The sequence below is a fragment of the Physeter macrocephalus genome, chromosome 19, assembly GCF_002837175.3.
Source record: "Physeter macrocephalus isolate SW-GA chromosome 19, ASM283717v5, whole genome shotgun sequence".
NCBI classification, from domain to species: Eukaryota; Metazoa; Chordata; class Mammalia; order Artiodactyla; family Physeteridae; genus Physeter; species Physeter macrocephalus.
Genome location: NC_041232.1, coordinates 39,911,137 through 39,925,053, shown reverse-complemented (window position 1 = coordinate 39,925,053; position 13,917 = coordinate 39,911,137). Strand labels below are relative to the sequence as shown.

The window sequence follows — 13,917 nt, the reverse complement described above, 5'->3', positions numbered from 1 at the left end:
GATATAGTAATTCATTGTTCCTACTGGTTCATGTCATTCTTCTAAAATTTCCGTGCTATCTGCCTAGTAGACAGAACTGGAGCAGTAAGAGTATTTTTCATTTCTCCTACTGAAATATTGTTAACTACTAAGGCATGTTTGTGTAAATATCAAGACAAGATGATGGCAGCCAGGCTTTCATCTTGAAAGACTTAGTGATGGACTTCGTTTCTGTTCTGAATTCAATAGGTTTTCTAAATTGATATGTTACATCATGTCCAAATATACCAGAGTATTTTTGTCAAGGCTTAGGGTAGTGAAAGACAATTAAATTCCTAGGAGTAACTACTATTTGTAGGAGTACAAATCATCTTCCTTTTATTCTTAGGATGGCTTGAGCCTTTTCATCCTTTAGGCCTCAGTTTAAATATAACCGAGGGGACTTCCCACCCTAACCCACACGAGTGCCTCTGTCACTCTCTCTCAGTCCCCTGTTTGCTAGTCTTTCTTAGTACTTTTTTTTTTGGCTGTGCCATGTGGCATGTGGGATCTTATTTCCCCAACCAGGAATAGAACCCGTGCCCCTTGCAGTGGAAGGGCAGAATCCTCACTACTGGACCACCAGGGAAGTCCCTGTTAGTACTTTACATACGTACATATTTGTATACTTGTTTCTGGTCTCTCAACTCTATCACAGCTGTATCCTAGGTGCCTAGCATAAAGCCTAGCACAAAAAATGCACCCAAGTTTGCTGAATGAACGAAACTCATGACCTTTTTGTGAAGAGCATTTATTTGAAACATAAATTTTAAAATATGAAATTTTCCTTTATTTTTTCCGATTTAGTTGATACATAAACTGAGGGATTGATTTTTGAGCCTCATTAATGTTGGGTGACACTTTTAAACTTTTCCTTTTTGTTACATGGAAGTCTAAATTTACACCATAGTAGTAAACCCCACACCAACACATTACACACATTTGCCCATGTCCCTGACAAAGTTTGAAAGCTATGGCTTTTTGCCTCACACTGATTGGAAGGCCGGTAGCTTGGGCCTAATTTACAAGCCACTAAATATTGCAAAAGAAAAGAGCATGGGTGCCCTGTTTCAAAAGTTAATTCCGAAGATGCAAGTCAGATGAAATCGACCCACATTTCTGACAAGGGTTTATCCTAAGAGGTGAACTCTTCAACTGCGGCCTTCCCAGCCAACTTGGCCGACTGCCCCCGAGTGCAGGACACAGCCTTCGTTTCCCGATTTTGGGTCGCGCTTACTTTCCAATTGTTAAGAACGACTGTGTGTACGCGCGAGACCGTGGACTCGGAGGTGCGCACTCGGGGCGTAGCCGAGCCATTCAAACCAGCGAATCCGCGTTCCCCTCGTCCTCCCAACTCTGCCTCATCTTGGCAGATGCCCCACGGGTTGACACGAACTCCCGGGTCCTGACCTCCCTCCTCCCATCTCCGGGGTACCCGGACAGCTCGGGGAGGCCACGTCTTCCCCGGAGTGGGTAAGGATGAAGTTGGAAAAACTGAACGCGGTCTACAGCAGAGCGCCGAAACGCCGCCGGAGGGACGCTCCAGTGCGCGGAGCGGGAGGAAAGCGGCCCCACGCGAAAGGGGCGGGCCGGCTCGGGCGCTCGCATTTCCTGTGACAGGCGCTGCCCTAGCCGCTCCCTCTCCCGCGGCGGCGGGACCATTTCCTGAATCGCTGAAACGGAGGGAGGGCTGGGGCGCGGCCCTACCACAAGCGCAGAGAGCCGGGGGGTGGCGGGGAAGGAAAGGTGGAGGAACAGGAGGGCGATCAAGAGCAAGGAAGTTCTGCCGGGGCTGTGGTTCCAAAGTACCGCGCAGAAACTGGACTAGTACGGGCCAGAGTTCCCCGTCCAGGCTGGGCCGGCCGGCTGCCCGTCGGGCGCTGGAGCATCCCCCCTCCCCGCGTTCTCGACGTGGTTCGGCCCTAGAGGCCGGCGTCTTTCCCCCAGTTTGCCGTTCACCCGGAGCGCTCGGGACTTGCCGATAGTGGTGACGGCGGCAACATGTCTGTGGCGTTCGCGGCCCCGAGGCAGCGCGGCAAGGGGGAGATCACTCCCGCTGCGATTCAGAAGGTGAAACCGCGCGGGGTCGGAGATGCCAGGCCCGGCCCGCGTTTGGGAGGGACCCGGGGGCCGGGCCGGGAGTCGGCCGGGCTGGGGGCGGAGGCGGGCCTGCTGGGAGGCGGGTGGGTGTGGGAACCCGAGCCGCGGGCTGCGCCCGAGTGGGTGGCGGAAGGGGGCGAACCGGTTCTCTCGCGGAGTCCTGCATGCGTTTGGGCTCCTTCCTACAGGCACAAAAGCCCGAGCAACTGGCGCCGGATTTCTCTAGGGATGGGGCGGCGTTCGCGCGGCGGGGCGCGTGCACCCGGCGGTGGCGGCCGCGCGGGGAAGGGCTGTTTTCCGCGGCCCGCGCCCCCCGCGGCTCCGCGCGTCGCTCCGGACTTACTTTGGCGTCATCCCGCCCCGCGCGCCGAGGCGGCTTCGTGCACACCCCACCTAGGGTCGCCGGGGGGCCGAGGGGAAGCCGGAGTGTTACTCTCTCCCCGCGCAGAGCTGCAAACTCTGGCCGAGTTGGGGAGCTCTAACCAGAAGTTGGGGGACGCGGCAGGGAACCTTAGTCGAGGTTCAGGGGCGGGCGAGGGAGAACCCTCTGGATTTCGGGGTTCTCTCGGAGTCCCTCCTCTTTTCCGGATCCACCCCTTACACCTTTACAGCTGCAGCGAATACTCATTGAGCGCCTACTGCAGGCGCCGAGGCTGCAGTGGTGAGCATGGTCCTTGCCTTCACGGAGCTTACAGTCGAGTAGTGGAGACAGTCTGATTCTCGTGCCCAATTGCAGAAGTAGTGACAAATACACAGGGAGCTGTGCTGTCGTTGCTGTTACTTGCCAGTTGGGGACACAAAGTTTCTTTATTCTCTACCCCTTGTTGCCTATGAGCAAGGCAGCGTTCTGAGTTTTAGTTAACCAGACTTTGAAAAGTTACTTGGAAAATTTTGCAGTTTACCTTAAATATTTCGGTTTTGTTTCATGCACCGGAAAAAAGGTGAAAATTGAAGAGAAGTCTACTTCTAGTACCACTCAGGATATCATCGTATGCCCGGTAGATTATGTTAATTGGCTTCTGTTGACTCTCAGGTTCTTTATAGTGTGGCATTTGACATTTGCCCAACTGTTGCTTTATTTTTATGAACAAACTGGCTTGGCAGTGCCTGAAAATGCAGTGCTTTTCGTGTAGCGTACTGGGCTAAGTCTGCGGCCTGGCAAACAGCTCCAAGTACACATAGGCAAAACGTGTTTCTGGAAGGCGTCGCTTTTTATTTTTGGACTGTAGAAAAGTTCTGAGTTTTTCTTTTTTTTTTTTTCTGTAAAGAGTTTTTCTTACATACATCTAAAGATATTTATCATGGGTGATTAATTCAGGAGATGCTGATCAGTTAAAGTTTTCATCCTCAGTTGAGGACAGAAAAAGGATTCCAAATTTCGTGCCTCATTCTATAGTGTGAGGGATTGATGTTAGGTATGAGACAAATATTCTAATGGTGAAGTTTATTAGATTGAAGAATCCGAGAAGATAGGTTGTGAAATCGTTAGATTGGAGATTGTATTAACACGTTTTAAAGACAAATTTTTTGGCATCTGATGATTAAGAAGAAAACTACATTTTTTAGAAGGGCATGTTAATATTTTTTTCCAGCGATATGAATCATATGCACAGTATTTTTTTCTGCATATGATTCATATGCAGAAAAGTCATACTGTTCAGTGGGTTTTCGTGTTTAGTTAAAAGAATTACATTAACTAAATTAGTGAGAAAGAGTGGTTATGGTATTATACTTCATGCTTTTGTTGAATCCTGGAAGGGTGGGGCAGTTTTAGGAGGAACATCTACTCCTGTCACTTGATAAATCTGAGACCCTGAAATCTTAAGTGGTTTGCACAGGATAGCAAAGCTGGCGCTAAAACTAACTGGTCTTTTAATTGCTACATCGTGTTTTTTCCTCAGTGCCACTTTGCTTAGATGAATTATTTAACCCTTAAAGCTAGTTTTGCTTTGAATTGTTATAAGGTGATAGTATGATAAATTGATATGCTTCTTATTTTTAAACTTTTGGGACAATTAAATTATAAGGTAGGCTCATAGAGTCTGCGATAAATATTACAGTACTTACCTAGAAATTATTGCAATTGATTGCATATTTGGAGAATCACAAAACCATGCTGTATAAAACTTGGAAACTAGGCAGCTATCTCCTTAAGCCTCCTGAGCTGAAGTGTTCATGAGCTTATTCTGGATAAAGACAGATTTTTTTTTTCACTAAGACAAAGCATTACAATGATGCAAAGCCAACTTGGACTCTTAACTTTTAGTCTTTTTTGTTTGTTTTTTTGGGCTGTACCCCACGGCTTGGGGGCTCTTAGATCCCCTGCCAGGGATTGAACCGGTGCTCTCTGCAGTGGAAGCTCAGAGTCCTAACCACTGGACCATCAGGGAATTCCCTCTTAACTTTTAGTCTTAATAGGCTAAAACTTCTATTTCAGATAGTAGAGGTAATTAAATGTTTGAACAGAAAAGAAACTCCAAATGTTCTGTGCTGAGCTTCAGGTAATAATTCAGAGGGAGAATAATTGAAATAGAAATATTAGGGAATTCCCTGGTGGGCCAATGGTTAAGACTCCACGCTTCCACTGCAGGGGGCGTGGGTTCGATCCCTGGTCAGGGAATAAGATCCTGCAAGCTGGGTGGCACTGCCAAAAAAACAATTAAAAAATGTTGATTAAACATGATAACATTCCAAAGGTATAAAATAAGATCTTTTGTGCTGAGCTATATAGTATGTATAAAAAAAGACCTGTGTGGATTCAGTTCCTGTAGAGATAAATGTTTCTAGAAATCTGAATTTTTTATTTTACTTGTTGCACTAGATTTACAATAAACTTTTTCTCATTTATTTCAGATGTTGGATGAAAATAACCATCTTATTCAGTGCATAATGGACTATCAGAATAAAGGAAAGACCTCAGAGTGTTCTCAGTAAGATTGATATGAATTTTTTTTGTATTTCTTTTTCTGTGTTGGTTAATTTTTTACTTTTCTTTTTAAGAACAGCTTTATTGAGATATAATTCACATACCATATAATTCACCTATTTTAAAGTGTACAATTCAGTGGTTTTTAGTATATTCATCGAGTTGTAGTATTACTTTAATCAATTTTAGAACATTTTCATCATTCCCAAAAGAAACCGTCTCCCATTAGCAGTCACTCCCCATTCTCACCTCCCAGTCCCACAACCCCTGTTAACCACTAATTTGTTTTCTGTTTGTGTAGATTTGCTTATTGTGGACACTTCATATTAATGGATTCATTCAATACATGGTTTTTTTTGACCGACTTCTTTCCCTTAGCATAGTGTTTTCAAGATTCATCCATGTTGAAGCTTGTATCAGTATTTCCTTCCTTTTTATTGCTGAATAATCTTCCATGGCTATACCACATTTTATTTATTCATCAGTGATGTTCTTTGGGTTGGTTCCAGTTCTTGACTATGATGAATAATGCTGCTGTGAACATTCGTGTACAATTTTTTGTGTGACTTTTTTTGATTTTTTTATTAAAAAAATTTGTTCTTTGGGATGGAGTGGATATCAGTGTTTTTCTAATACTTCTTATCCTGCATTATAAAATAATGACTTCAAATCTGCATAGTCTGATTTGTGGAAAAGTTAGATCTTCACATTTATAAGGTATTTAGTTACATCCATGTACAGTTGACTCTTGAACAACATGGGTTTAAACTACACAGGTGCACTTCCATGTGGATTTTTTTCAGTAAAGATGTACTGCAGTGCTACATGATCTGTGGTTGGTTGAATATGTGGATGCGGAACCATGGATACTGGGGGCAGACTGTAGAGTTATACTCAGATTTTCAACTGTGCCGGGCTCAGTCCCTCCTACCACTGTGTTCAAAGGTCAGCTGTATGTGGCTGAGAACGCAAAGTTTATATGTCTAGTACAGAATTGATTACCGCTCATAAGAACCGAACTTCTTACTTTGAAGTGATGATGTGTCTGAAGTAAACGGTATCCCCTAATAGAATCTGGTATAGTGGAGCAAATTGAATATTTTTTCAAAAGTCTCTAGAACAACACTGTCAGTAGGAATATATTGGGAGCCACATAAGTAATTCTGCATTTGCTAGTAGGCACATTAAACCAGTAAAAAGAAACATGAAATTAATTTTTATAATACATTTTATTTAACTATTTCTAAAATAATACCTCTTCAATATGTAATCAGTATAAAAATACTAATGAGTTATTTTCGTTCTTTTGTTTCATAATAAGTCTTCGAAATCCATTGTGCATCTTACCCTACTAACATGTCATTTTGTACTAGCCACAAGTTCAGTGTGTCTAGTGGCTACCGCATTGGACAACTCAGCTCTGAATATTTTACTCTCACCATTGTTTTGGGACACATCTGTCTTTCCTAGAGATCTCATTGGTCTGCTCTCAGGAAGATTTTTTCAGCAACCCTGGCTCTTTCTCTGCATGGCTTTCATGCTGTGTTGGTTGCCTGCTATCATCCGATTAACTCTTTACCAAGTTTTGAGTCCCTCTCCATGACTTTTTCTCTTTCCCCTTTGTTTATAAAGTCGCTTTTTTACTTCTCACTCTTATGTCTCTCTTCTCTCCACAGAGGTAATTACTTACAGTGGTTTAGTACCTATCTTTCAAAACATTTTTCTGTGCATTTTCAAATATGTGCTCACATTTATATAAACACATTTAGACAGATATTTTAGTTTTCATAGATTAGGGTTTTCTAAGTGGAATGGCTGGGTCAAAGACCATTCTAAATCTCCAAATTACCCTGCAAAGAGATTGTATTGGTTTGCTTTACTCCCACTAGGTTTCAGAGTCCTGGTTTTCAACCACATCTGCCAGCAGCGGATACTGGCCATCTTTTAAAATTGTTTTACACATCTGGTTGGTGAAAAGTGGTATCTCTTTCTAAAACTTTTTATTTTTAAATAATTTCACTCTTATAAAAGAGTTTCAAAGATAGTAGAAGAAATTCCTGTATGCCCTTCACTGAAATGCCTCAAATGTTTACATATTAGTCCACTGTGTCATTCACTTCTTCCCCATGACGTTTTTCTGAAATATTTGAGAAAAAAGTTGCAGGCATGCTTCTCTCTTACCTTTATAACATCCATGTGTATTTCATGAAAACAAGCACAAATTCTTAGAGTCTAATTGTTAAAATCAAGAATTCAGGGACTTCCCTGGTGCTCCAGTGATTAAATAGTGTTATCAGATTTTCAGACCTTTCAAAAATTTTGCCAATTGTCCCGTTAGTGTATTTTTTCAGTTCCATGATCCAGTGCAGGATCAGATGTTATATTTAGGTCTGTGTCTTCAGAGTACTTTAATCTGGAACTGTCCTTCAGTTTTTCTGTTATCTTTCATGATGTTGACATTGTTGAAGAGTACAGACCAGTTTTTGTGTTATATGTCCCTCATTTTGGGTTGACTGGTGTTTCTCCTTGATTAGACTCATGTTATACACTTTTGGCAGGAGTACCACAGACACGATGTTGTGTCTTTCTCAGTGCATCCTCAGTAGCCGTGTGATAGCAGTTTGTCCCAGTATTCATGGTAACTTTGGCTACTTTGTTAATTTAAGGTGGTGCCTGCCAGGATCTCTACTGTAAAATTACTATTTCTTCCTTTGTTATTTCTGTGTATGTGTTGGGGAGATACCTTGAGACATACATAACCCTGTTTCTTAGCCTATTTCCACACATTCGTTTTAACTTTCACCAGTGATTCTTGACTAAAACAGTTATTACTGTGGCAGTTGCCAAAAGGTGACTGAACCCATCTTTTCTTCTACAGTTATTTGGAATCCTACTGTAAGGAACAGATTTCCCAGCCCCTGTCCCATTCACTCATTCATTGATTTATATCTGAATGAACTTATGGATTCTTACTGTATTCTCTGGGTTTTACTTTGTTAGTCTATTATTTATTTATTTTCTTTTTCAGATTGTCCCAGATGTTGGCCACTGGGAGCCCCTCATGCTGGCTTCTTGACTTGTCTCTATTATTTTTTGAGCATTTAAAAAATTTCTTATATGACAGAATGTTCCAGGATCCTCTTGTACTTTTTTCTGCCCCAGTCTGTAATCATTTCTCCAAGCCCTAGTTCTTTTTTTGGAGAATAATATTTAGAAATTAAGATCTGGATGCTAGGATATCTTAATTGCTAATCACTTGTGCATTTTGCATTTTATGTGACCATTGCCACTTCTTTTATGTATATTTTCTTTGATGAATCTTGTCTGTTTATATGTGAAAATTTCTTTTAAGAAATTACAACTGTGGATAATCATCAGTGGTTAGGAGATCACTACCTCAAGTCAGCCATGGAATGATAACAACTGAGAGGCACTGATTAGAATAATTATTTTCACTTACGGCTTTTTTTTCTTCTTTTTACTACCTTTATCCAGCTCCTCCTCGCCCCCGCCCTCCCACCTCTGGTAACCACAAATTTGATCTCTTTTTCTGTGAGTTTGTCTCTCTGTTTTTGTTATTCTGTTATTCTTTTTGGGGGGCTGCACTGTGCAGCATGTGGGATCTTAGTTTCCTGACCAGGGATTGAACCCACGCCCCCTGCGGTGGAAGCGCTGAGTCTTAACTGCAGGACGGCCAGGGAAGTCCCTGTCTGTTTTTGAAGTATAACTGACCTACATCACTATGCTAGTTCCTGGTGCACAACAGTGATTTGACATTTCTGTATGTTACAAAATGATCACCACACCTGTGGCGTTTTAAAATGCTGGGTAAAGCCCCGGGCATAGGACTGGTTCAATTTCCTATAGGCCCTAGCAGTACATGACAGGGATAAGACATGTTCAGATGTAGAACCCACTTTTCCAACTTGTTGGCAAAAGTTTATACCATCTCATTCTTTATAGTCTTAGCTTTTTTGTGTAGGTGATCATTTTCCCTTTATCTGCCTGTTTGGCATAGACCTCATTTGCCCACATATGTGTATAAGCGGGGCTTAAATTGATTTAGGTAGAATCTTAAATTCTGCCCTTTCTGTTGTATTTAATTTCATTCTTAGAGTTCTTCATATACTCTTTCTTTCTCAAGTTGTCAGAATTGGTTTGTGAGTGAAGAAAAAAAAATTTCTCCTCTCAACATTAATAAATGTTCTTGTTTCTCATAGGAGAAGTGAAAGGAAAATAAAGAGAAACATCAGTGACAGCCATCTGGGAATTGATAGTTCGATTTTAATTAAACAGTTCCTTAAGATGTGATAACTGCCTGAAGCAGTGTTTTTTAAAATCGAAAATAACTTTATTTTTATGAAAGCAGTATAGGCATTGTAGAAAATTAGAAAACACAGATATTTAAAATTTAGAGAACGAACACCATATTCTCACCACTCAAAGATTTTTCACTGGTAACATCTTTGGATATATTACTCTACCCTTATCTACACACACACACACACACACACTCTCTCACACTCTCATGCACACATACTCACACTCACACTCATATAAGTCAGTGAATCACTTGTAGAGCTCATATTCCCAGATCCTCTTCCCTTTAAATTCTGACAACTTATATGTAAGAATATATTATTTCTCTCTTATGGTGTTTGGTTTGAGCATTTTCTAAATCATCCAATGTATTTGCTTAAATCAGCCCTTTTGTATTTCAGGGTGAGTGCCTCTATTTCAGAGTGTATTATAAACAGTTCTCAAGTGAAAAATTTTTGTTCATCATAGTGTAAATGAATTTAGTTTAAAATCTCTAGTTAGGAAGTTAACTTTTATTCTATAAATTGTATTTCTGGTGACCTAAAAATAAACTGTTCATAGCTTCTAGGTAAAAGTTTCTTTTACAAAATGAAATCTGACTCTTTTGGATTCATTTTGTAATTATATCAATAAATTTAATGGTGGTTATTTTACTTTATTCGAGGTAATTCTTGTAGTGGCTCTTAGTGGAATCTTTGGGAAGTGAACTGCCTCTCATTTGATAGGTTAATAATTAAGGGTATCTGGAAGTATCTGCCACTATTTATGAGGAAGTTACCATCATCAAATATAAAATGTTGAATATATTTTATGTCTTCCCTTTGCTTACATACTCTGCTTTCTTTTATTAACGTATACTATTTTAGAAATAATAAGGATATAAAAACTGCTTCAGTGACAAATTAATAGTATTTATAGAATTTAAAAGAAGTTTCTGAGGAAAATGTTTCTTTAATATTTGTAGAAGAATCTTAGAATAAGCTTATTTGATGAGTGCTGTAAAAAGAATGCAGTTTTTACAAAAAGAAAACCTACTGAAGTTACAAAAGACCCATTAAAAATGATCATTTTTACTTACCCCCTTACATAGGTAAAAAGATTTGGGGCTATTGGGACAGTTGTAGAAATTTGACTGGGTTCTGTGGATTCGATGGTAATATTGTATCAGTATTCATTTCCTTGTTATGATGGTTGTTTTGTAGTTATATAGGGGAATGTCCTTGTTTTTGGGAAATTGACCCTGAAGTGTTAGGAGTAATGGGGTATTATGCCAGTAACTGACTCTCGATGGTTTTGGAAAAAAGTGTGTCGTTGCATGCACGTGTATGTTGGTGTAGGTGTTTAGAGACAGTATAAGACAGATGTAAGATGCTGACAACTGGGGAGCGTGGGAGAAAAATATTTGGGAGTTCTTCTTACTATTCTTGAAACTATAAGTTTGAGATTATTTCAAGATTAAAAATTAAGATTTGATAGTTGGGGAAATGTCTTTAAAGTATTTCATAAGAGTTGCTGTATTTATAGATATTTAGAACCACAAGGACTTTAGAGATCTACCCTCACTGCCATTATTTTATTTTGTTTTGTTATTATTTTTTTAAATAAATTTATTTATTTTTGACTGCGTTGGGTCTTCGTTGCTGTGCGCGGGCTTTCTCTAGTTGCAGCGAGCGGGGGCTACTCTTTGTTGCAGTGCACGTGCTTCCCATTGCGGTGGCTTCTCTTGTGGAGCATGGGCTCTAGGCATGCAGGCTTCAGTAGTTGCAGCACGCAGACTCAGTAGTTGTGGCTCGCGGGCTCTAGAGTGCAGCCTCAGTAGTAGTGGCGCAGGGGCTTAGTTGCTCCATGGCATGTGGGATCTTCCTGGACCAGGGCTCGAACCCGTGTACCCTGCATTGGCAGCGATTCTTAACCACTGTGCCACCAGGGAAGTCCCTGCCATTATTTTATAAATGAGGCCTCTAGCGTGTGGCAGATTAAACAGTATTTTAACACTGGCTTACCGAGGACCAATAAGCATGACTAGAATTTTTCTTAAAGGGTCACGAGTAAGCCATAGTCTCTGAGTAAAGTTGGTATTTTTATTTTTGATAGGGCAGTCAGCAAATCTCATATCTGAGTACATGTGATAGAGCCATACTAATATTCAGAAGAAAAGAAAAACTTGAAAGAGCAGCCTTTGAAATGGGTTACATGGTCTAATTAAAAATGGCTGGTTGGTTTTTTAAAAATGGCAAGATTGTAGAATCCTGTATCTTAAATTCCATTCAAGATGTCTATGGAATAATGAAGTAATTCCAGCTAGTGATGCCTGTTAGTGCTGTTTGAAGAATTTCAATGACATAATTAACCATTATGAATAATTCAGTGCAAAATAATAATTCTTGGTCCTTGTTTGTTTAAGGATCCCTATAACAATATATCATGTTTGATTGAGCAACATAGTGTATATGTGAGGAGGAGCATTAAAAACTTAGACTTGTTTTTTTTTTTTTTTTTTTTTTGCGGTACGCAGGCCTCTCACTGTTGTGGCCTCTCCCGCTGCGGAGCACAGGCTCAGCGGCCATGGCTCACTGGACCAGCCGCTCCGCGGCATGTGGGATCTTCCCAGACCGGGGCACGAACGCGCGTCCCCTGCATCGGCAGGCGGACTCTCAACCACTGCGCCACCAGGGAAGCCCCTTAGACTTGTTTTTAAACAACAACAGAAAAACAAAAACAAAGAGAAACAAGGAAACCTTGGGAAGTGTTGGATATATCTGTTACCTCCATGGTGGTGATGTTTTCACTGGTGTTCGTGTATGTCCAAACTCAGCAAATTGTACACATTAAATACGTGAAGTTCTTTATGTATATCAGTTATATCTCAATAAATTTATAAAAAAACAAACAAGCAAACTACAAACGTATGATCTTGTTGGTGAAGAAACTTTAAGTTCAGTGAGAAACAAGTTTTTTCCTCCCTAATAAGGAAACAGTAGTGAAACCAGTTTTTCCAGCAGGATAAAAATAATGCAGCAAAGAATTTACTAGGATTCCTCTTAACGGTGTCTGTTTTAGAAAATTACTTCATTTGGGATCTGTATTAGAAGACTTTATTTAGCTGAATAAAGTTCTTTTGACTTATTTTCATTATTTTAATTTGTATAGTATTTATTAGTAAATGAAATTCTAAAAGCTTAATTTGATGCATGTTTTACGTTTGTATTATTTTGTGGGTTTACCAGCACTAGTAATTGGATCACTACTAATTTCAATCTGGTTTCATCTGAGTTAATTTTTTAAATTATGAAGAGTGGCTTAGAAAACTAATTCATAGGTAAGTAAGATCACAATAAACATGTTTAACCACTTGACTCCAATAATGAGAATTTGCTTTATTTTTTAAAGTTAATTTGCAGTGGTGTTGGTGTTGGTGTCCTATTATTTCCTCCATCCCGGTGCTTTAGCATATAACTTTTTTCTTTTTTTTGTAATTGGAGATGCCTCTTTATTGTCCTCTCTATACGTCCTGATAGATGGGCAGCATAACCACAGCAGACATAAATTGGTCTCTGCTGCAGGAATGAGAAGGGAAAAAATGTGTGGTTTCCACCTCCTTTCTGACATTTTAGCAGAGCGTGTTGACTGTACTTGGCTTTGAGGTTTTTGGCAACACGAAAATGGCAGAGGGAAGGGAATAAGCATATCAGTTTTGTTGATTCCTTCATTCTAGATCTCTTTGCATATGTTATATGTGTGAAGCCAGTACCTGTCTCAGTTATTCCATTTACTACGCTGTACAATCTTGTACAAGTTATTAACCTTTCTAAACCTCAATTTCTTCATCTGTGAAATGGAGAAAATAAGAATCTTCACCTCATAGTGTTGGTTTGAGGATTAAATCGGATGTTTAAGTATGTAAAACAACTATAGCAATATCTAGCACATGGTAAGAGCTCCGTGTTTATTATTGTCTTTGAACGTACTTATTTGGAATTATTTTGCAGAGGAACTAGGAAAAATTGAAGTGCTGTTGATGTTCAGGTAACAGAAATCGCTCATTAAACTTGAGAAATAAAATGCTGTTTGTATAATATGTAAGCAGATAGGAAGAAAATTATTTTTTAATATTGATATTTGTTTTGTTTTAAAGGTATCAACAGATGCTGCATACAAACTTGGTCTACCTTGCTACAATAGCAGATTCTAATCAAAACATGCAGTCTCTTTTACCAGCAGTAAGTACCTTTAAAATAGTGTGAAGTAGATAATTTTTATAGAGTTCTTTACAGAATAACACATTTTTGTTTGGTGATTCTGAGTGTTGTTTAGCAAATCCTGTCCTCTTCTGAGAACATAAAGATATTCTCCTATATAATCTACAAGCTTTATTATTTTGCCTTCATATTTAATTTGAATTAATTCACCTGGAATTGATTCGCCAACTGCGGAAGTTATATCTGATTCTGAGTGTTGTTTAGCAAATCCTAAATCCTGTCCTCTTCTGAGAAATATTCTCCTATATAATCTACAAGCTTTATTATTTTGCCTTCATATTTAATTTGAATTAA

General features: G+C 39.9%; 1 protein-coding gene across 5 annotated transcripts in view; it reads left to right on the top strand.

Annotated features, from left to right (window-relative positions):
• Nucleotides 1–1,806: 1,806 nt before the first annotated feature.
• SS18 (SS18 subunit of BAF chromatin remodeling complex) overlaps nucleotides 1,807–13,917 on the top strand; it is a 76,356-nt gene continuing 64,245 nt past the window's right edge. For 2 of the 5 annotated variants that reach the window (XM_007118275.4, XM_007118273.3), the window contains exons 1-3: nucleotides 1,807–2,088; nucleotides 4,972–5,048; nucleotides 13,500–13,584. In XM_007118275.4, coding sequence (XP_007118337.1) covers nucleotides 2,020–2,088; nucleotides 4,972–5,048; nucleotides 13,500–13,584 — 231 coding nt within the window. In that variant the 5' untranslated portion in view covers nucleotides 1,807–2,019. The remainder of the gene's footprint in view (nucleotides 2,089–4,971; nucleotides 5,049–13,499; nucleotides 13,585–13,917) is intronic. The other 3 variants (XM_028480125.2, XM_007118274.4, XM_007118276.3) reach the window with 3 other exon arrangements.